The sequence below is a fragment of the Cupressus sempervirens genome, chromosome 1 (assembly GCF_028749045.1).
Source record: "Cupressus sempervirens isolate cs-2001-9-10 chromosome 1, ASM2874904v1, whole genome shotgun sequence".
NCBI lineage: Eukaryota > Viridiplantae > Streptophyta > Pinopsida > Cupressales > Cupressaceae > Cupressus > Cupressus sempervirens.
Genome location: NC_143118.1, coordinates 537,906,830 through 537,930,810, shown reverse-complemented (window position 1 = coordinate 537,930,810; position 23,981 = coordinate 537,906,830). Strand labels below are relative to the sequence as shown.

Here is a 23,981-nt window from a genome sequence, read left to right as displayed (position 1 = left end):
TCTATTTCATTTATCTCCCCATTGGACTCAGACTCGAAGGAGGATGTCAATTCTACACTCATCATTTATGTTCTAAGATCAATGACATATTTCCTTCCTTTGTTCTCTGTCGACAAAATGTTCTACTTTCAATTATGGATCACTCAAGTTGTGACAAGAAACCAATTGTCACCTATTGTGCCATCAATGTCCCTGCTAGCTAGATGTCATGATTGGCACCAATGAGGTTAAACTTGGGTGGTTGAAGTGTTGATTTACCCAATTTTTTCCATGTCTCCACTGGTAGTACGTTCACTACCGACCTTCCCTCGATGATGTTGTTCGTTAGGATGGTCTCGAGGACACCTATCTCCATGATCGCAGGCTAACAAGAACTGTTTATTGTCAGTAACATTGGATCTACCAAAGGGTGGACAGGAATATCCATGTGCTCTATCATACGAACTAGTATGGGTACAATGCTTAACAATGCCATTCTTAGCTACGACATCATCTCAAGGAGATCTTTTATCTTTACCACTACTGCTATTTATAACATTTGCCTCAGAATGTTAAGTTTAGCTTCCGTCCGAGACGAGGTGGTTGTCGTGTCATGGGTCTCCCACCATTGGGCAATCATTTGCTTTTCAATGTCTGTCGCAAATTCTTGTACTATATGCTTTCTTGAGTGGGGATCACGATACGTCACCTTCTTGGCATTTGCCCAAGTGATTGCCAACACTCCATACACACCAGTGTTCTCAATGTTTGGTAAATTCGATCCAAGATTAAAACGATTGGCATATTCGTGGTAACCTAGACCACACCATCTACACAACTAGTTTGGGGTTTTCTCCTTCATGCAATCACGCGCAAAGTGCTTCCATTAATTGTAGGTACGACACTGAATCATCAGCCGACCCCTTACATCATATTAGATTTCACTTCAATTATTATTACTATTGATATTGTTGTTACTTGTCCCTATGCGTCGATTGTCTAATATCAACCAGATGATGTGTTGGTGTTTGTCTGTTGGAGGTCCTCACGGTTGTAGACATGGACGACTAATCCTGTGTGAAAAGCACTTGTTCACTTTGTGTTTCTATATTATATGGGCATTCCTTGGTGGAATGTCCCACAAGTTTGGTGTTGCATTTGACCTTGACCTCACTTTTGAAAATGGGAGGGATGGTGTCTTTGACCAACATTAGGTGTAAGGCAACTAGTGATTAATGACAAAAACATTAATGCCTGAAAGTAATGAATGCTGACAACTCTTGAATACAAGTGCCTAGAAAAGATTGTTTTCGGTAAAACTACTCTACCCACAAAGGAAGGCAAAGACCACGACAAGTTTCATGAGTGTAAAGGTGAAACAATTATGTTGCTCAAATTTTTTTTTGCTAACAAAATGCATCCAAAAGTGTCATCTAGCAAGAAAATTGTGGGAAGTTTGACAGACATGAAGAGTCTCCAAGAGGCATCTACCAAATGTAGAACTTTCTTCCTAAAGAATATGTTGTTCTCAATCATGATGGATGACAAAATTTCTTTGCAAGATCATCTAATGAAAATCAAAGACATTCACAATTAGTTAAATGCCATTAGTCACAAGATGGAAGGAAACAATATAGTTGTTATCGCACTTTAAAACTAACCACAATCCTAGGAGCAATTGATCAAAACTATCAACATTACTTCCACCAATGTCAAACTAAGGTTCAATTACTTGTACAGCACTCTCTTGTAATAGTTTAGATGGAAGCAAATGTTAAAGAGCAAAAAGAAAACCCCAAGTTCAGAAAAGCTTTTTTCTACCAAAGGCAAAGGCAAGTCCTCTTAACTCAAAAGACAAGGCAAATGTAAGAAGAGTTCCAAAAAGATTATCAGTTGTCATTATTGTAGTAAGCTTGGACACATCCAAAAACACTACCAGAAGCACTTGGTTGTTAAGAAGTCTAACGGAGGGGATCTAAGAAGAGGGCCCATGTTGCACAAAATATTAAGGAATCTACCTTTTATGCGTTTGTGGCCAAAAGACCAACATATCACGTCAAATCTTCTACATGAGCACATTGTTTTTGGAGCTTCCCAAAATTTCCCACACGGGAGAAATTGGTTCACAAAGTACGTAGCTTTGTTCAATTCAATGGTCTCTGGCAATGGTGAAGAGTATACAATTGTTGGCACGAGCAATGTTCATATTGCATCTTGTGGGAGAAACCTGATTTTTCTCAAAGTATGTTATTGTTCCAAGCATGGAGCTCAATTTTCCCTTTATGAGTCAAATTATGAGACAATGTTCAAAGTTGGGTATTGGCTTTAGTACAGATAAGTGCCACATTGTCAACAAGGAGTCTACAAAGACAATTGCACTTCAGCTTGAAGCTCATGGATTGTTTTTCCTAATAAACACCAGAGAGTCTCGAGAGCTTGCAATTGTCGTAAAAAGTCCATCGATCAGTTCTATTTGGCATCAATGATATGGACATCTCAACCTATCAAATCCCTCTTAGTTGGCTTGGCCGAATCGAGTAGATGGCTTACCACAAATTCAGTTGTGGCCACATGGAGTATATGGAGCTTGCTAAGCAGGAAAGCGACATCGTACTCCCTACTCAAATGGAAACTCTTCAAGAGCGGCTATGGCCGAATCGAGTAGATGGCTTACCACAGATTCGGCTATGGCCACATGGAGTATATGGAGCTTGCTAAGCAGGGAAGCAACATCGTACTCCCTACTGAAATGGAAACTCTTCAAGAGCGACTACAGTTTTAAAGTTAACTCATGTGGATGTGTGTAGACTAATGAATACTTCATCAAACATTGGTGTCAACTATTTCCTTCTATTAGTAGATGATTTTGGTAGGGAAATGTGGGTGTTTTTTTAAAAAGCAAAATCAGATGTGTTTGATGAATTCCAAAATTCTAAAGCACTAGTTGGAGAGTTAGGACATCAAACCATAGCTCTTAGGTCAAATAATGGGTGTGAAATTTGTTCCAATAAAATAACCAAGTTTTGTGCTAAACAAGATATCAAGCGTCAACTTTCCACTTTCTACACCCCATAGCTAAATAGTGTTATGCATAGGAACTGTACAATTGCGAAGATAGTTTGGTTTGTGTAAGAGCATAGAAATGTTCCCAAGAAGTTTTTGGAAGAGATGGTTGTTCAGCCCGTAGGTGAATAGGAAATAAACATATAACTTAACAAAGTAAAGTATTATTCATTCATCAAATGTTTCCATACAAGTAATAATATTCAATACCAACAACCATGCCAATTACATTAGTGTATGCCATATTTATCGCCTCCAACACAGTGCCAATGAAACAACCCAACTGTGCCCATAGACATAACCGTCTAACTACCTAGTTTATCAGACAACACCATCCCCCCAAAAACAAAAAAGTCGTCTCCTAGCGACTCAAAACTGACAAAATTAGGAGACAACATACAATTATAGAAACAAATATAGACTAGGGAGGAGGTTGCGTCCCTAAAGTGTTCAGCAGCTAGTGCAACTCGTAAACCTGATTGGTGCATATACATAAGTCCTATATCTATGTATTGACTTCCACAGCCTCCTTCAATATAAGTGTTGCCTCCATAGCCTAAGTTTGGGCCACCTACAATCCTTTTTCAGCCCTTTCCTTATCCTGCATGAGCACGGCTCGCTCTATTGCCATGTTTGTTGCCTGTCAACTAGCCAATTCAGTAGCTAGCTCCTCTCGAACCCTTGCCTCGACTGCCCTGGACCGCATAGTTGCAACCATCTCTACTTCTCTATCTGCCTCCATACACCGATGAGCATAGTAGACGACTTTATATGCCCCTACTATCTCATGAGCCAGCTTATCCATAGCAGTGTTGTACGGTGTCAACTCTGGTTCTCTAGTCCAATCAACCAACATCTCTGACGTTTCCACGGTTGGCCATCCTCTAGGCTCAAAGAAAGAGCAGAACCGCTCTGGACAGCCCCTTTGGATATAGGCTCGGATCAACTGCAACTCTCTTCTACAGGTCAAAGCATGTTGTCCAATAATTCGAACTCTCTCTAGCACAACCTCCATGGCCCTAATGTAAGTCACGGTCCTCTCCTCATTTGACCCATAGTCTAGTTCCTCTTCAGCCTCAACCTCAACATCCTGCTCGGCTTGTGGGTTAGTATCCATCACCTTTCCCTCTATGGTAGCAACTACCAACTCTGGTGCAACCTCCTCTGTACTATGCGCAACCTCGGACTTTGTTACCCTCAACTCCTATGGCTCTAGAATGGCAGATACTCCTATCAATACCTCTCACTGCCTCGGGGAACATCGCATGTCTGAGAAAGGCTTTGTATCTGATAGTTGCGAATGTGCGAACAGTAACCTAACAGTTAAAGTCAAAGAAATCACAACATCGCAAGGAGTAAAGGCTAACTTGAGGTCAATGTTGCAAAGTAGCAAAATGCTCATAATTGCGTCATCACAGGTCAAAAGTTGTTAATATTTTAAGTTGCGAAGCGGCGAAGAACTATTTATCACACTTTCGCAAGATTTCAAAGAGTTGAAATTTTGAGTTGCAATGTTGCAACATGAAGTAGTAGTTAAGGAAAAGGGTTCAGCGCAACATCACATGGTTAGAGCAAACATCATGTCTAGCGGTTATGAAGATGTGACAAGGTTAAGAACAGAAGCATCGCATCATCGCAAGTGACATAAGTGCTAAGTTCCAAACCACCACGAAGATGCAATGTAACGATTAAAGGTAATCGTAGCCTCACAAGCCAGACATAGCAATTAAGGAAATGGTAATGAAGTTGCGAAACAGTTTAAGGAAACCCATTTCGCATGGTCACAGCAAGAAATGAAGAGAGAAAGAAAATGTGAGGAAAGCAACACGAGGTTGAAGACAAACAGAATTGTGTTGAAGACACCTACAGAAAGTGCCACCTGCCAATTTTCTAACTATTTCTCTAAAGATTTTGTTCAAATACAAAGAACGTTTGTAATGTAACAATATAAAATATCTTTGTATTTGCTTTCCATGAAAATTTTGACATGTGTCCTCCCATCTGAAGCTTGTTGCAATCCTTCTTATAAAAGGATTTCCAAGAGGTGGAGTGAAGGTTCGAAGTCTGTATAATTTTGGTGTTTATGCTATTTTGCAGTTGAATGTATTCAATTGTGCAAATCTGAGAATACAAATGAATCTTGAATGACAGTTTTGTTATATTGTGAGTTATTCTTGAGTCTACATCAGTAAAGTATTTTTTTCAAGGAAAATTAATACAAAGGAATGTTCTGCAATATCTGTGTCTCTGAGTTTTGTCTCCTTTTTCACATATCTGTAATTTTGGGATTGAAATGAACAAAGTTCCTTCACTTTAATTTTGGATGGGTTGTATATCTTTTTGTTGATTGCTTTTAATTCAAAGAGTTAAGTAAATGCTTTCATGAATTGATAGGGTTTTTACATGTATGGGAGGGGATATCATAAGAATGAAATTCAGGGTTAGTTAACTGCTGTAAATTTAATTGCAAGGCAATTGAATAGGTCTAGGGTTATTGGTGTGACTCTATATAACAATAGATAAGGCATTGATCATCTAGTCAGATGCAAATTGATAAATTCAAGTGGTTGCACAAAGCACATTTAAAATCAACTCAATATTTACTTTTTTGTAATGAAGAATCAAATTGTTGGTCATGACTTATTTGTAATAGTACTTCTCTATATTATAGTTAGATACTGTAATCAAGGAGTCATTGCAAATCTAAGAAGAATTGTGGACCATCTTTTTCTATGAGAGATAGATCTAAAAGAAGAATATTAGTGAGCAAATATTTGAATATAGAATCATAAAATCAGTCACATTTCCATCCCTAAGGTGCACCCGCCTTGGTCTTGCAAAACCTAAAGTGTAGAGTCCTTGTGATTCTATTAAAGTTGGTCCAGATCTAAAGAAAATCCTGCTGAATATGGGATCTAGCTAGTCCTTAGACTTGTTTTAGTCTTTTGCATCCTGGTATTGGGTGTTTTGCAACCTAGTAGTTTTCAAACACCAACACTTCCTCTTCCATTATGCATCGCCTTAGTACTTGGTTTGGGCCCATCTCATATAGGAGGCCATTTATTAATTGGAATGTTTGACTCCTTAACACTAGCTTTCGTTGTTTGTCTTGCAGCATCTCCCTCGGAAAGTGGGATGTGGATAGATATTCCCCAATAGACTTATACCATCCTAGAAGGATGGCAATCCTGAACAAGTGTACACCACGAAAATCATCATTGACCCCTTCCAGTGGCTCTCCTGACTTTATACGGGAGAGATGGTCGACCATGACGTGACTTTTCCCCAATTGCACAATAATGGTGAAGGTGAATTCTTATAGGAGTAACAACCATCTACTAATAATTTCTTGGATGATTAGTTTGTTCACCAGGTACATCAGTGCCTATTGGTCCACATAAAAGGTGAATAGTGGAGCAAGGAGGTAATGTTGTAACATTTGTACGGCATACACCATCCCTAGGGCCTCCCTTTCAGTGGTGTTATAATTCTTCTCGACCTTTGAAAGTAGTCGGCTTGCGAAATATACTGGGTGATCAAGGCCATGGTTGCCAATTTGCACCAATGTTGCACCTATGGCGAAGTTATAAGTGTCCAAATGAATGTGGAACTCCTTGTCCCAGTTTGGATATTCCAAGCTAGGCGCCCCCAACAATCAATTCTTCAACTCTTGAAGGATGTCTCCTACTCTGAGTGCCAAACATATGGTTCTCCCATCCGTGTCAACTTGTCGAGGGGAAGAGCAATTTAGGCGTAGTTATTGATGAATTGTTTGTAGTATCCAATGTGCCCGAGAAAAGATTTCACTCCAGTTACCTTTGTTGTGGCTTCCATTTCCACAATCACACGCACTTTGTCTGAGTCAGTCTTCAATCCTATCTTGCACACAATGTGCCCAAGTAATTTGCCTTGAGGAACCATGAACCGACACTTTTTAAGGTTTAGTGCCAGTCGTGCCTGTTCACACCTTTCCGTACATTCCTAAAGTGCCACCAAGTGGTTATCTTGTCCACTTAAGATGGACCAATCATCCAAAAATGCTTAGAAGTTGCCTATTGACATTTTGTCAAAGATGTGTAAAATGATTCTCTGAAATGTAGCAGGTGTGCTACACAATCCGAAGGGCATCCGGTTGTAAGTGTATACTCTGTCCTCCACCACAAAGGTAGTTTTCAATTTATCTTCTTCAGCAATCGAGATCTATTTATAGCCAGAAAATTCATTCATGAAGAAGTTCATCTCGTATCCTGCCACTTCTTTGAGGATTGTATCCGTGAATGAAATGGGAAAGGGGTCTTTTATCGTGAAAGCATTCAGTCACCTGAAGTCCACACATATCCGGATTTGGTTCCCATCCTTCTTAATGGATATCACTATTGGTGACACCTACTAACTTGTTTGGACTTTGAATATTATGTCAGCTTCCAACATTCGTTGTATCTCCTCACCTACGTGTGTCGCATAGTTCTTATTCATTCTGTACGATCGCTTCAACACAGGGATGGCTCCAGGCACCAAAGGTATGCAGTGAACGCACATCTTTGGCGGGATCCCTTTGAAATCCTTGTAAGACCGGGCAAATACATCTTTATACTCCATGAATATTTTTAATGTTGCAGCCTTCAATACGGGGATCCAATTGTCTCCGACAAGTATGTTCCTCCAATTTTTCGAATCGCCAAGATTGATGGCCTCCACTAACAGCTCTTCGTATCTAATGGCTTTCCCTTCAAAGCGATGGGTAGGACTCTCATTGATCTCTGTGTTGCCTTCTTTGTATTCCACAAACTCTAGTGGAAATACCTCCTTCTCACCTTCAGGTTCCTCGATGCTAAGCATGTAAAAATGGAAGATCTCATAGTCTTCCATTTGAACTTGTCTCATCTCCTGAACATTCCTCTAATTCCAAAATGCCTTCGTCGTTCAGATCCATGCGGGCTCTTCCCTCATCCATCTAATCTTCCCCGTCTGACTCGGACTCCGATGACAACACCATTTCTTCACTTACTATCTTTGTTTGAAGATCAATGGCGAACTTCCACCCTCTGCTTTCCATAGACAGAGTGTTTTGTTTCAAATTGTGGTTCACCTTGGCTGCCACCAGCCATCCTCTTCCAAAAATGGTGTCGTATCCCATTTTCTTCAAAGGAATCACAATGAAATCGAGCACAAATTGTTGTCCCAATGGTTATCTGTTGAGCCATCAGGGTCCCCAGGAGCTTTATCCCCTACTGGTCCACATTAAGCAACTTGAATGTGGTCGACCACAGGGTAGGCTTGTTGAGTTTCTTCCATGTCTCCTTGGGAAGGACATTCACCCCATACCCACCATCCACAATGATGTCCATCAAGATGGTTCCGAGGATTCCCATCTCGACCACCGTCGGGTGATGGCCATTGCTCACTACCAGCAACATGGGGTCTGTGACCGACCCTCCTAGTAAAGTTGGTTGTTCATTCTTCTATGGTATCGATGACAGGTTTGTGTTAGTGTTTAATAATATCATCCTTAATTTTGGTATTGTTTGGAAGAGGTCTTGAAGTTTGATGAGCACCTTCATTTGCAACATCTGGTTCAGTAAGTTGTTCTCCACCTCCGTTCGTCCAAAAGTGGTTCCATTGCTATCTTTTCTACTCTTCATTGCCTTTTCTATTTCTTCTCGTGCCTCCTGCTATCTTTGCTTCTAGTTGCGGGGATCTAGATACGTTGCCTGCTTGACCTGGTTGCGGGTGAGGACGAGGACCTTCTCCTCCTCAATGTTAAGGAGGTTCACTTGTTTTGGGCAATTGGCATCTTTGTGGTCCCCTAGACCAAACCATTGACACAATTTCTGAGTGTCACCCTTTGGGCAATCTTTGCAAAGTGGCCCCATTGGCCACATGCACGGCATTGGATTATGGGCCTCCCCTTGAGTCATATTGTATCTAACTCCTATTGTCAGTTCCACCCCGTCCCCCTCGACAGTTGTTTCTGTAGCCATCGAATGTGTCGTTGTTCCCCTACGTCTCATTATTAATGCAAGAGGTGGATGGTCGTTCTTGCATGAAGAGCATTTTTTGCCTTTGTGTTCATGTTATAGGGGCACTCCATCGTAGAATGACCCAAAACTTAACAAATATTGCACATCGCCTTCCTAGGACATGCTCCTCTTGTGTGTCATTTCTCTTTACAATCGGTACACCATATTTCTCCTTCCTCTGTACAGCTAGTGGTTCCCTTCATGGACTTGAACTCCTTCATCATCCACTCCATGTCCATTTTGAGAGCCTGTACCTTCTTGTTGGGATCTTCGTCGCTGCTGACACTGCTTTCCTCTTCAGAGGACTCATTGCTCTCAGAGAAGGATGAGGATTTACTCTTCTTTTTCTTTTTCTTTTTCTTTGTGGTCTTGCCCTCACTTTCCAAGTTCATGGCACAGTCGTAGGCGTCTCTGTACGATGTGGGCGAGACTATCTTCATCTTCCTTCTCAGTGCCAAGCAAAGTCCTTTTACGAACCACCGTTTCTTTAATTCGTCAGCAGGTTTAGTACCCATCCTGCTAAGAAGATCCTTGAGCCTTCGATTGTAAGCTCGTATGGTTTCCTTTTTCCCTTGTTTGCAATTGTAGATCTCAGCGATGACCTCATTATCATCCCGTAGCAATCAAAAATCTGCTTAAAATTCTTTTTTGAGATTGTCCCATGTGTTGATCTTCACCTTGTCCATATCAAAAAACCAATTCACCACCACTCCTCGTAAGGTGGTTGGAAACTGTTGGAACCACTCATCCGCATCTATGATCGAGTTGGCAGTCCATATGGTTTCACATGTACAACAATGACTTACGAGGTCTTCCTTCCTATCGCCTGTGAGCTTCGAGAGTTTTTGTTTCTAAGACATTGTGTTTCTCGTCCTCTAATGAATAGTTGTGTGTGTACCACTTGATTGTGTCTCGGAAGTGTTTAAAATTGGTCCTGGCAAGTTACTCTAACCACCATGCGATATCCCTTCAACACTTCCTTGTGCCCCAGTGTCCTTTGTTGGCCTCGCCTCCTTTCCTACTTTTTCACGAGTTCCCTCTCGTAGTGGTGTACAGGATGAATATTGAAATTGTTCCCTTGTATCCTCGAGTACAATTAATCTGTGACGTGTTTCCTCGAGCAACTCCTCATTGCTCCATACACGTCATTCAGGCAAACTGTGGCACCCTTCAGTGGGTCCTATGCCACTTGCGCAATTGCCTTATACCATACGTGGTGATTCTTCTAACAGCCCCACAGTTTGTTCTTCGGCAAATTGTCTTAGTCACCACCTTCGTTCCACTTGGATTAAATCTCCACGCACAAATTGTAATTCATCAATATCCTCCCTCAAGTTCCTATTTTTATTTAAGAGGTTGGGCATTTGACATAGCCATATTAAAATTAAAAAAAACATAACACTTTTTTATTTATTCACTCTGTATACATCATGTGGTTGACTCATGCGAGAGTTACAGACTCTTGAGTGCTCTTGGTACCATGGCTCAAAAGCTCATGGTTTAGTTTTGAGATGTACATCTATCCTCGTAGAAATTCATGAGGGTTTGTTGACAATGTTCCTCTTGCTGCACTTCTTCCCTGTGTCTCTTCTGCGACAGGTATACTGGTGGAATTAAACGATGGAGTTGGTCAAGGAACTTATTTGTTGTTGGGTTTGCATGCATGGCATCCCACACAGTATTCTATGTAACCTCGTTTTCCAGCGCTTCTCTCCATACAAAGGTTTCGAGGCTTACGCGGTACAAGATGAGGAAGTTTTGGGTTGCCTTGTGCTCGCCTTCCAGGCATTATCTCTCGTACCCATCATTAGTTTTTTGGTTGTCTAATATAGGTATTCCCATTTATCCTCAGCTTTCCATTCGCTGTCACTCCGGATTTGAACTAACAACGGCGCCAAATGTTCAGCCCGTAGGTGAATAGGAAATAAACTTATAACTTAACAAAGTAAAGTATTATTCATTCATCAAATGCTTCCGTACAAGTAATAATATTCAATACCAACAACATGCCAATTACATAAGTGTATGCCATATTTATCGCATCCGACACGGTGCCAATGAAACAACACAACCGTACCTGTACCCATAACCGTCTTGATGCAGCCTAAAAATTTAGGTCTCCATTTGTGGAATGATGTTGAAAATTGATGATATCAAAGGATTTATAAGCATAAACAAGATTGCTAAGGTAACCATTACCAATATTAAAAGTACAAGGAGCCAATCTCACTGTTTGAATGAAGTAAAAATTACCTTCAATTTGCCCAAGTTGTTGAAATACTATGAATATAAATTGAAATAATACTATTGGCAACGGTGAGTGAAGCATCTGCAGCTTGCATAATATTTACATAGAAATAGTGATGCATGGATACACATGGCAAATGGAAAAATATTCTACAGCTTATAGAGGGCACATTGGAGATATGATTTACTCAGTCAGTGAAATATATGTTCTCTTCAAGGAAATATCCTGTCCTAAGGACTTCAGACCAAGTCCTAATCTAATGCTTGTTAGGACTTGATAAACATGGCATTTGCATTTTTATGATTCATAAGAAACTGGAACCTTCTACAGAAAAATTGATGGTTAAAAGTAGTCTTGATCCTCTGAATAATGCATTAGATTTGAGCTACAACTGACCTTGAATCCAATACATTGTGAAGATAGTGATCCAGAGGTTTTATTAAGACAGTCATTCTATTAGTTCCAATCTAATCATGCCCTTCCTAATCTCCAGAAATGTATAAAAGATCTGCAGGAAGAAAGAAACTCAATTGTGACTGAGGAAAAAGATAGATTAAAAGACTATTACTCTCATCTGGAGCAGTTTAAGAAGAAACAGGGGCATCATATCTTCATCAATTTATTGAGACATTTGTACAGTTTGAGACTGGAGTAAGAGACAGAAACCATTGTTGCTAAAGATTATTGTCCTAGGGACAGCAGACTAAGTATAATCAGACATTTCATTGTCTCTAGTTTTACCAATCCCAGGAGGCCAGCTAGAAATGGGACTGCTCTACGAACATTTTGTGGATAGGCAAATTCCATATGCTTGGCATTTACATACAGCAATCTATTGTGATACTTTCAACAACTGCAGATCTCTTGTTTATACCAAGCATTTTTTCAGAGCTTATATTCAAATTCTTGGGAGACTCCACCATCAATAAAGCAATGACATTACATATCTAGCCCGACACCTAGATAATTGCAATCAATTTAGTGTCTATACATGCACAGAAAAATGTGGGTGAATCAGCCTGTGCTTTGCAAAATGCCCGATAGCATTGAAGGATTGGAAACATAGAATCCAAGTCGTCTTGGAGAAGGATGTGTTGTAAAGATTCTGCAAATTCCTGATCTCTGAATCAGACTTTCAATCCAGTCTTTAAATGCTAAGATGGTCTTCTAAAAATTTTGAATAATGATGGAGTTAATTCCTAATTTTATGCAGATCCAATAATGAATATTCGACTTTTGATTGTGAAGAAGTATCTCTGATATTATTTACAGGATATAGATACTTAGAGGGCAGACTTTGTTGTAGCTGTGTGTCAATCTGCATCTTTAACCTCCCTATATATCCGTCCTAAAGGGTATGTCCCTCAAAGGGACATCACCCTTCCTAAACTAGCACCAACTAAACTCCCTCTAAGTCGGCGATTAGAGAAGAAAAATTAATAACACCTAACTAACTATGTGTTAGTTTAGTTAAGCATCATACTATTGCTTCCTGAAAAGTCGCTGGCTCCTAGGAAGAGTTGTATATATAATATACTGCCAGTTTAGAGATATATAATAAGAACAAGAAGTACGATCTGTACTATCAGACCTATAGGTTATCTGGCTAATATTCTCAACACTCCCTCTTAACCTGATAATCCTACAGAGAGATATTATATCTAGCAACACGAATACAGATGAATAAGCAAGAATTAATACTCTATATCTGTTTGTTTCTTCTTAGTATGTGTTATCATAGAACACATGATACAAAGTCATATTACTAAACTTGTGATATGACAAATCACTACTACTAGTGATATTATACATGATAAATCTGAAGAGTAATTTCTTCATTTATCCAAAGTGTGATTTCATAGAAACTGGTATTTCTATATCACAACAAAATTCTGAGTTTTAAGATCTACCAGAATACAGGATAAACCCGAAGAATACTAAGATTCTTCCTTTATCCAATTTGTGACACATGAACATAGCAATGTCAATATCACAATATGATCTGAAACTCATCTAGCTCTTACAATAAAATCTATTGTTTAGAACATTATCTAAGAGATCGTCATCTCTCATAATGCCTTTTATACAAGCATTCATTATTTCAGAGATCCTCACCTCTTTAAATAATGAATACATATGGTGGAGCCCATAACAGTCAATAGCCTGACAAAATAAAATTAATTTATTAATAATCAAAAGAGTACAAATTGATTACAACTCAACCATACCAAGTCTCCTCTTGAAATGTTCTATCTTCACTCTAGATAGGAGTTTGATGAGTATGTTTGATGTCTGATCTGCAGTGCAAATGTATTCCAATTTTACAGAATTCTTGTCTACTATATCTCTTACACCATGGTAAGGAATTTCAAAATGCTTGGACCTGTCATGGAAAATTGGATTCACTGAGAGCTTGATGGAACTCTGATTATCACAATGAATAATCATAGGATTCATGTTTTGCCCAAATAATCCCACAAGTAACTTCCTCAACCAGACTACTTCTCGAGAGGCCATCGCCGCTGCAATGTATTTGGCTTCTATGGAGCTCTGAGCTACTGATGACTGCTTTCTGCAAATCCAAGATATCACTAATCCTAAACTGAAACAGCATCCTGAAGTACTTTTTCTGTCTTTAACACTTCCACCCCAATCTGAGTCGGTAAATCCATGCAAGTCTAAAACAACTTTCTCATATTTGAGTCCAAAATTAAGAGTGCCTAGTAGGTATCTCATCATGTGTTTAACCGCAACTAGCTAAATCTCATTTGGTTCACACATAAACTAACTTAAGGCATTAACTGCATAGAAAATATGCGGCCCTGTATTTACTAAGTACATAAGAGACCCTATCATCTGTCTGTAGAGAGTAAAATCTATGGAAGGTGATTCTGTTGCTGCTTCCTTAAGTTTATGTAGATTAGTTTCCATTGGAGAAGACATAGGTTTGCAATTACACATTCCAAATCTCTTCAAAATGTCTGATGTATACTTTCCTTGATTAAGTATGATACAGTCAGAATTATGTCATACTTCTAGTCCTAGGAAGTAATGAAGGAGTCCCAAATCTTTCATTTTGAACTCTCTAGTTGGATCTTTCTTGCACTAATCTATGAGATGATCATCACCTGTTATTAGTAAATCATCGACATACATATCATCTTTATCTCTTTTATAATATAAATTTGGATCAGCTTCATTCTTGGAGAATCCTAAGATGGTGAGATACTTATCATTTCTTTGATACCAAGCCCTAGGAGCCTGTTTAAGCCCATAGAGAGCTTTCTTGTGCCTGCAAACAAACAAGTTAGGATCATGAGTTTCAAATCCTTTCGATTGCTTCAGATATATACTTCCTCTGAAATCTTTCCATTTAGGAATGTTGTTTTTACATCCATCTGATGCACCTTCCCTCCCTTCGATGCAGCAATTGCTAAGACTACTCTTACAGAGGTATATTTGGCAACAGGAGCAAAGGTTTCTTTATAATCAATCCTTTCTTTCTAAGAAAACTCTTTGGCTACAAATCTGGCTTTATACTTCTCAATACTACCATCAACAGCATGCTTTATTTTAAATATCCATTTGGAAGAAACAACAGATTTTCCTTTAGGTCTTGGAACAATTTTACAAACATCATTTTCATAATAGATTGGTATTATTCTGTCATAGCTTCTTTCCAAGCTGTATGTTTAATAGCATCTGAAGGATTGGTTGGCTCTGTTTTAGATAAATCACTCATGTTTGTTGCATAACTAGAGAATCTTTTAAGTCTTTTGCTTTCTCTGACTGTACCAAAAGGTGCAACAAAGTCTTGAGTTGCTTCAACTGTTTTGATGGCCCAAAGTGGTCTTTTCTTTGAATTTTCTTCAAAGTTCATATTTTGAATTTCATCTTCAATTTCTTCTAAGTTCTCCCTCTAGGACCTAGATTCACCATTTCTTTCAAAAGTAGATAAAGGAGAAGGTTCATCAGGACTTATGGCTCTTTTGAATGCAAGATCTTCAAAAATTACATCTCTGCTAAGTTCAATATTTTTCTGTCCAGGTATGAAAATCCTATATGTCTTAGATGTTTCACTATACCCTACAAAAATACCTTTCCTCCCAAAGAGTTCTAACTTGGTTCTCTTTTCTTTTGGAACATATATATATACAAGACACTAAAAAATTATAAGATGACTTATATATGAGTTTTACTTTAGTAAATACTTCTTCAGGGGTTTTATCTTTAAAATAGGAGTGAGGACTTCTATTTTGAATATATACAGCAGTACAAGAGGCTTCTGCCCAAAGATAATATTCTAGATTTTGATCGAAAATAATAGCTCTAGCAGCTTATATAATTGTCCTATTCTTTCTTTCTACCACCCCGTTTTGCTCTGGATTATAAGGAACAGTCTCCCTCTTAATCTCTAATTCTTTACAAAACCTTTTAAACAAATCTGAGGCATATTCTCCTCCGTTATCAGTTCTGAGGGTTTTAATTTTATGCCATGAAAAGTTTTCAGTTAATGTTTTTAATTATTTAAACCTTGGTAGGATTTCTTCTGATTCCTTGCATTTTAAAAAATAAATCCATGTTTTCCTAGAAAAGTCATCTATGAACAAGATATAATACCAGAATCCTCCAGGAGAAGAAACAAACATGGGTCCACATAAATCAGAATGAATTAATTCTAGTACATTATTTGTTTTCCTAGTACTATCATGAAAGGGACTTCCGGTGTTCTTACCCAGAGCACACCCTTTGCAAATACTTGGGTGGTCTTTATTTAGTTTAGGTAATCTAGTAACCATCTTCTCCATAGTTGATAAAGTTTTGAAATTTATATGCCCTAATCCTCTGTGCCATATTTCATTTGTATCTGCAGCTTCGTGAACTAGGGCTTGAATAGAACAACTAGGTTTTGTATTCAATTTATACAAATATCCTTTTCTTTGACCAATTAACTTTGCTTTCTTGATAGAGGAGTTCTTAGCCCAAGTTAATACTTTGTCATCTACGAAAGCAACATTGTGCCCATCATCTTCAAGTGTTGTAATTGAGATTAGGTTTCTTTTAATTCCTGGTACATAGAGTACACCTTCTAGAAGAAGAGTATTCCCTGATTTTAGTTTCGAAGTACAATTTCCAATTCCTTCAACAGAGTGTGCTGAGTTATCACCAATGGTAACTTCACCGTTAACCTTCTCTGATAAAGAATCTAGAGTTTCTTTGTATCCCGTTATATGTCTAGAAGATCCACTATCAATTACCCAAGCTTTATTTGAAATTTCATTTGATAGAGAGGAATACAAAACACGATTCTCAAGATCATAAGTATCTTCTTCTCTAATGACATTTGTACAATTTGCTTGTTGTTTGGAATTTTCAGGACAATTAAATCTATAGTGTCCAAATTTTTCACATTTGAAACACTTTATTTTAGATAGATCTTTCTTGGATTTTCCATTCTTTTGATTTCCCTTTTTCTTCTTGAAATGCTTCTAATGTGAAGTTCTTCATCTTCTACTTTTGGTTTCCCTTCTTTCTTTAGTTTTCTGGATTCTCTTGAAGATAATCATTCTTGACTCTGTCAAAGTTCAGAAGCTTATCTCTAGCACTTATTCCTTATGCAAATGTCTCCCATGAATCTAGCAATCCATCTATAGCCATAAGTGTTAATTTTGTGTCACTAATGATGGTTCCTATGCTTGATAGTTCATCTCTAATGCCGGCAACTCTTCGGAAGTAAGAATTTATCGATTGTCCTTTCTTTTCTGAATGTGATTCAGTTGCCTTTTTAGTGCAAGAACCCTAGTTGCATTGTTTACTTCATAGGCATTTCGTAATGCATTTGTCATATCAAAGGCAGTTTGATGTTTCGTAAGCATAGGTACAATATCATTTTTTACTCCATCAAAGATGATTTGAATAGCTTTTATATTTCCTCTGCTCCAGATAGATTTGTGAGGTTCAACTGGGGTTGTTTGGATGCTCCATCAACGAATTGTTTTACATCATTCTCTTCAAGAATCATCATGATTTTGAATTTCCAAGCTTCAAAGTGCTCTTTCCCATCAAACCTGTCATTGGGTACGATTGTGTATGCCATTGAAGATAAAAGATAGTTGCTAGATATATATAGAGTCTGATGATTGAATTTTGTAGAACCTAGGTTCGACTACCAGAGCACTGATACCATGAAAAGATTCTACAAATTCCTTATCTCTGAATCAAATTTTTAATCCAGTCTTTAAATGTTGAGAATGATCTTCTAAGAGTTTTGAATATTGATGGAGTTAATTCCTAATTTTATGTAGATCCAATAATGAATATTCGACTTTTGATTCTGATTAAGTATCTCTGATATTATTTGCAGGATATAGATACTTAGAGGGCAAACTTTGTTGTAGCATTGTGTCCTTAATCTGCATCTATAACCTCCCTATATATCCTTCCTAAAGGGTATGTCCCTCAAGGGACATAACCCTTCCTTAACTAGCACTAACTAAACTCCCTCTAAGTCGGCGATTAGAGAAGACAAATTAATAACACCTAACTAACTATGTGTTAGTTTAGTTAAGCATCATACTATTGCTTCCTGAAAAGTCATTGGGTCCTAGGAAGAGTTATATATATATAATATACTGCCAATTTAGAGATATATAATAAGAACAGGAAGTACGGTCTATACTATCAGACCTATAGGTTATCTGGTTAATATTCTTAACATGTGTTAGCAAGGATAAACCGATGGATGCAAAGGCTATGTAAATACAAAACCAAAAATTTAGTGTTAATGGCAATAAACTGAGATGTCGTCATACCCTTTCAATTTTCGATACGATGTAGTGGAATTATAATGTTTATTATCAATCATTTTTTTCCACATGACAATGGTTTGTGCTTTATACAAGTCTGTAATGTGTTAGAAAGGAGTGGCTTGAGCATTATTTAGATGGTTGACCACCATGCTTGACAACGTAGGCATGGGCATCCAAAAGTACAACTTACAGAACCCTTCTGAATGTCAGGAGAAATATATCAAGGAATGTGGCAGATTGTTCTGGAACAATTTAAGTCACCCAATACCTTGAATGCAGATCTTTATCAACATCTATGCATTCCAAAATTGGAGAGATTCGAAGGCCACATAAATCATTGCCCGTGATTTTATTGTTGTTCGGAGTATATGAGGATAGTCGGGAAGTGCTGGTTTTAATCCCTTACAATAATACCAAATTATAAATTAGAAGCTCACGCTATGTGAACAAGTATTTAGTTATTTGTTTTGAAGCGGTGTGTCATTTGGAAATAACCATATGACCCATCGGTCTCTATAAATAGGAGATTGAAAGCAAATGGACAATACAATTCATACTTATTCTAAAAAATTTACATATTATGATGCACCTATGATGTATTATATTCTCCGATTAGCAAAGAAACGAATTATTAAATAAAGCCTGTGGATTGAATTTCCAAGCAAATTTATATGCGATCCAAATAAATTCGCAATACATTGATCATCTCTAAGGAGTGTCTTTATTGTGATTTTATTTCTGGCATTATTATTTATTTTAAATTTTGGAGTTTTAAATTATTATTGTGTTCTTTATAAATATTTTTATTTATTTTCTATAAATATTTTAAAATTCTAATAAGTGGACTGGGTCATTATTGCATTTTAAACTTGATAAACATAAATATTGTGAAATATTTACTTGTTTCCGTATTTATGTCTAGTTTGTCTCCATATCGCAGGAGTTAAAGTGCGTCCTAGACTGGTTTAAAATTGCATTCATATAATTAAACCGTCACGTTTGAATTGTTTAAATTATTTATAGTTTAATATATTGAATTTTATAAAGTTGTGCATTTCAACTAATAATATTGACTCTGATTGCCCATTTAATTAAGCACTCGTCTTTATATTGCTCTTGATTCATCATCCATATGCTGGCAACTATTTCATTTCTTTCCTTTGAGGAATTAATATATTCATTTGTTGCATTAATCTATAATTATTCTTTCTTTAAAACATGATCACATTTATACAATCATTCACTTTTATTCTTAACTCGTAATTTGCAAATTTGAAGTTTTCTATAATTCTTGCCGTTAGGAAAACTTTCAATATATTCACATTCCAATCAATCTGCTATAAGCATCTTGGATTTAAGGTTATTGTCCAAGATGAGGTATACCCACCATGGTTTTGCAAAGCCAAAAGTGTAGGGAACTCAGACCGCATTGTTCAGTTCAGTCAAGTTGGCCTTAACCGGTTGGATATCCCAGCATCGAGCAGGCAAGGCTCATAGGACTCCAATCTGCGGTTTTGGGAACCAACACGTCTAACTACCCCGTTTGCCGGAAAACACTAGTGTATATTGCAGTTTTAAGAAATGTTCATTTGTCCACACAAGTTGCCAAGAAGAAGACCCAAGAGGAGGCATGCTCTGGGAAGCAAACCAAAAAATTTCCACCTAAAGGTTTTTAGCTCGACAACGTGTGTTTGAATTCCAAATGAAAAGAGAACTAACTTGGATATCATAGGCCAGAAATTTATGCTTATAAGATACAATGACAATAATAAACCCTATCAATTGATTGATGTGGACAATGATTGTACAGAGCAAGAAGAGATGGTGTTTTTGATGAAGAAAGAAGGCCCTTTCATCTCTCTTCTCCCATCATGAGTCCTAACAAACAGTGAAGGATAAAAACTTACGTGTTATATTTCCATTAGCTTCGCCTAAAGGGAGTGACTATGGCAATTTCCAAACTCGTGGAATCTCCTAGGATTTACCTCATGAGAACCTTGATCAACATCCCAATGACTTCATTCCAAGCAGCCCAAGTCATAATAATCATCCTGGTTTGAAAAAAGTTCCTTCTAGTCTCTGACCTAAGATGTACAAAAAGATCATAGGTGATGTTTTGGATAATGAGCTCATCAAGGGTACTATCAATTTTTCCCTTATGGCTACTAACATTCAGAATATTTATAAGCCCCAAGGTTATTTAGAGGCAAGAGCTAAATCTAAATAGGATAAGGCAATGGAAAGTGAATATCATAGTCTTCTGAATAACAACACATGGGTTCTATTAGATCTCTTCCAACAATTTAGAAACGCATTGGCTGCAAATGGGTCCACAAAGTGAAATGTAAAACTGATGAAACACTTGATAAACAAAAAGCTTGAATGGTGGCTAAAGGCTTCTCAAATAAGGCATTCACTATGAGGAGACCTTTGTTACTACACCAAAGACGAGTACTATCTGATTGGTTCTAACCATTTTAGCTCAATTTGGCTGGGAGTACATCAAACAGATGTAACGCATGCCTCCCCCACTGGTGATTTGGACGAAGAGGCATACATGACGCAGCCTCAATGTTTTAAGGATATAGGTAAACAGCATTGATTTTGCACACTAGGGAAGGCTCTTTATAGCTGAAGTGGGCTCCTACACCAAAGATGAGCACTATCCAACTAGTTTGATCCACTTTAGCTCAATTTAGCTTGAAAGTCCAGATGTGAAGATTGAATTGATCAACCATTTGTAAGTATGAAGGTGTAATGAATAATTCATATATGTAATCAGTAGTTCCAAATGACACATAACAGTGACCACCCTCATCAAGTATTTATACCCACATATATGTGACAAAGTTGAGGTGTTCCTTGTGTATTTGAATTTTTTGTATTGGTGTAGCGTTTCAGATGTAACAATACTCAATGTCTCTATCAGGTGCCGGAAGTGAACATGTTTGTTGTATCCTTTCGAACTGATTGCTTGCTGGCATGCATGCTGTGTTCATTGGGTTATAAGGACAACCATTGGCTTTGGGAGATAATAAGGAGACAGGCAATAGTCAGGAAAACTGAGATTTATCACGTATGACAGCATAGTTCAATAAAAAAGGTATATAGTAAAAATATTAGTAACAATATTAAAATATGAGTTAACCTCGATGATTTCAAAATGCCAACTCAACATGCAAAACTTATTTAGGTAAAACTTTTATTTCTACTAAGATAACTTCCATTGGTTACTGAATTTTCCTTCATCCATAACTAGGGTTTCATTCAAATATGCATATAAAAATGGAATCTCTTACTTGATTGACTTTTCTTGTATTAACTAGTCTATTTAATGTAACTGATGTTATAACACTACAAAGCAATCCAAACTTCCCCAACAGAAAATGCAAGGATCTAAACCAGCACCTATTTAAGCAAATATTAGAAGTGCCCAAAGCTATTTCTACATCTGACAAATGCAGAAAGTTTACTCAAGCTTCTGCCAGAATTTTGATGAACACAAAATGCTAATCTTACACTCACATGAGCCATTAGTAACTAATTACAACACAACTTATTGGTAAATGGCTTTAAGTAATTTAAAAAATGCTTATTATAGGACCAAATTATTTTCTGGAAAATTATTCAGGCAGTAAAAGCTATCTCCACAATGGATATGCATTTCTGATGTGGCTGCAGATAATCGCATTACTGTTATAGCTTAGTCACATCATTGCATGACCTAAAATTTATAGACTCGGCATTAAAAAAAATTGTGTGCAGTATTCTACTAACCATACATGTTTTAGTCTCATTTATTCCATAACTGTTAATAAATGATTTATCTATGCTTCTTGTCAAACACTCTTTGATACATATGCACACTTGAATTTTCATCTCAAACTCTTTCATTCATAAACCCTTAACATTATGATGTCAACAATACCATCAGTGGTGAGTATTGATTTACATGTGAGATTTTAAGGATTAGAATCATTAGATAGTCCATAATGATGAATAATGATATTTCTGAGTCCTAACTAATCTATTTAGTCATTCCCTCCTTTAAATCAACACATTCAAACATGTTAAAGACAAGAAAACCTGCAACATCCCCAAGGACATGTGAGAGCGTTCACTCCCATTCACTTATCATTGGAGGGACCACATTATGTTCATTCTTAGCATTCCAAGATTCTATTTAACTAATGCATGTGAGGTTGGAAATGTCATTGCTAACAGTAAAGTAGACAAACATAAACCACTTGAAAAGAAATTGTCAGCAAGTTTTAGCAAACATCATTTGATGCGCACTACTGCATTTCAGTTTACTTATTTGAATTCACAAATTTGTTGCTATAGATTCCCATTGTCTTTTTATATTATTGTACAACATATTTCAAAACTGGTACTGAAACTTCTGCCATTATATACTATAACACGCCATTGCACAAAAGTTACCTGAATGACAGCATGTTTCGAACTTTGGGAGCATTAGGCATATCCATAAATAAGGAATTTGTAAAGAACGCAATCCGGCGCCGAGCTTCCAAGTTGACAGGAACATCCATTGCTGATTCCTTGACCGTAAGAAGCAAATAAAGCCTGGTAATCTGGCAATCCATACAAAGCCTATCTGTTTTAGCAATGAACCCTGCAATGTGCCTGGTATTAAACAATGAGAAATGCATACCTGTTCTCTCCAAGCATCAGTATATTGAATAGGATAATCAACAGCCCCTGAAGATGCAAATAGCTGGGCTTTTTGGGGTTGACCAGGACTTGCTAAAATATCATAACCTGATTGCATGTTGTGAATTGAATCTGAAATGCTGCATCACAGAAACATCCAAGGATTGGTATAAATCAGAGCGAGATCATTTTCCAATTATAAGGCAAACTGCTAAAGAGATACCCACTTAGGACCGTCTTTCATCATATCTCGAGTTACAATTTCCAACATATCCTGAAGGGCAAGAATCACTTGTGGCCGAGACTCTGGCTCGTCGTCATTTTTTCTCTGAGCCATGTACAGACAAGTAAGAACCTTTGGAATCAACTGTGAAGCTGAGCTCTCAGCATGAAATAAATAAAATTGTAAAATTAGCAAAAGAAATTTGTGTGTACCAGTAATTGAACAAGATGTACAAACTTAGTGTACAGAACGGGAAGTTCACTCATCTTGAAATTTTCCAATAGAGTCTCCTTATTTATGTTATCCTTAACATATTCAAGTATATCTGTGACAACCCTGAGAAAAAAACAACAATTATTTTCTTAACTGAGATCAGATGTCTTTCCAAAATGACAATGAGAAAAAGAATAAACATTTGGAAAGGATTTCATATCATGAGCATTAAATAGAAAAACAAAGAATGGTCAAGCAAAACATGAACCCAGGCCATAAAACCAATCAAAAATTTCAAAAGGATGGTCCTTCTTCATTGTGAATTGTTAATGCCCCTACCTCTTCTCTTGGTCAGCAATAATAATTGTCAAAAGAACACGTTGGACTGATTCGTAGCATTCTTGCACAGCACACATCATGTAATCATCAGCTTTTATTCTTTTATACAGGTCTGCATCCTTCCCTCTGAAATCCTTGGCCATGTCCAATGCTACAGGTATCTGAATTGCATTGGAAGAAAGAGATTAAGCAACAAAAAGGGTTTTTGGTATGGAGGAACCAACAGGTAACAAACTTACCTTGCTAGCAAGTAAGAATGGTGGCCACTGGACAAGAGTTACATTTGGATCTGAAGAGTATGGTACAAGCAATAGATCCATCTCTCTGATCAACAGCATGAGAAACAAGAATATAATAATCACTAAATGTTAACCAGACTATTTTGATGACTCTGTACTCACACTTATAGAAAC

General features: G+C 37.5%; 1 protein-coding gene across 1 annotated transcript in view; it reads right to left on the bottom strand.

The window, feature by feature from the left end:
- Nucleotides 1-23,981, bottom strand: part of LOC149578584 (callose synthase 3-like) — a 134,426-nt gene that overhangs the window by 37,193 nt on the left and 73,252 nt on the right. Inside the window, exons 23-28 of the mRNA XM_089829999.1 lie at nucleotides 23,808-23,892; nucleotides 23,569-23,729; nucleotides 23,229-23,352; nucleotides 23,021-23,121; nucleotides 22,795-22,933; nucleotides 22,563-22,714 (exon numbers count right to left, since the gene is read on the bottom strand). Of these exons, the coding sequence (XP_089686125.1) occupies nucleotides 22,563-22,714; nucleotides 22,795-22,933; nucleotides 23,021-23,121; nucleotides 23,229-23,352; nucleotides 23,569-23,729; nucleotides 23,808-23,892 (762 nt within the window). The remainder of the gene's footprint in view (nucleotides 1-22,562; nucleotides 22,715-22,794; nucleotides 22,934-23,020; nucleotides 23,122-23,228; nucleotides 23,353-23,568; nucleotides 23,730-23,807; nucleotides 23,893-23,981) is intronic.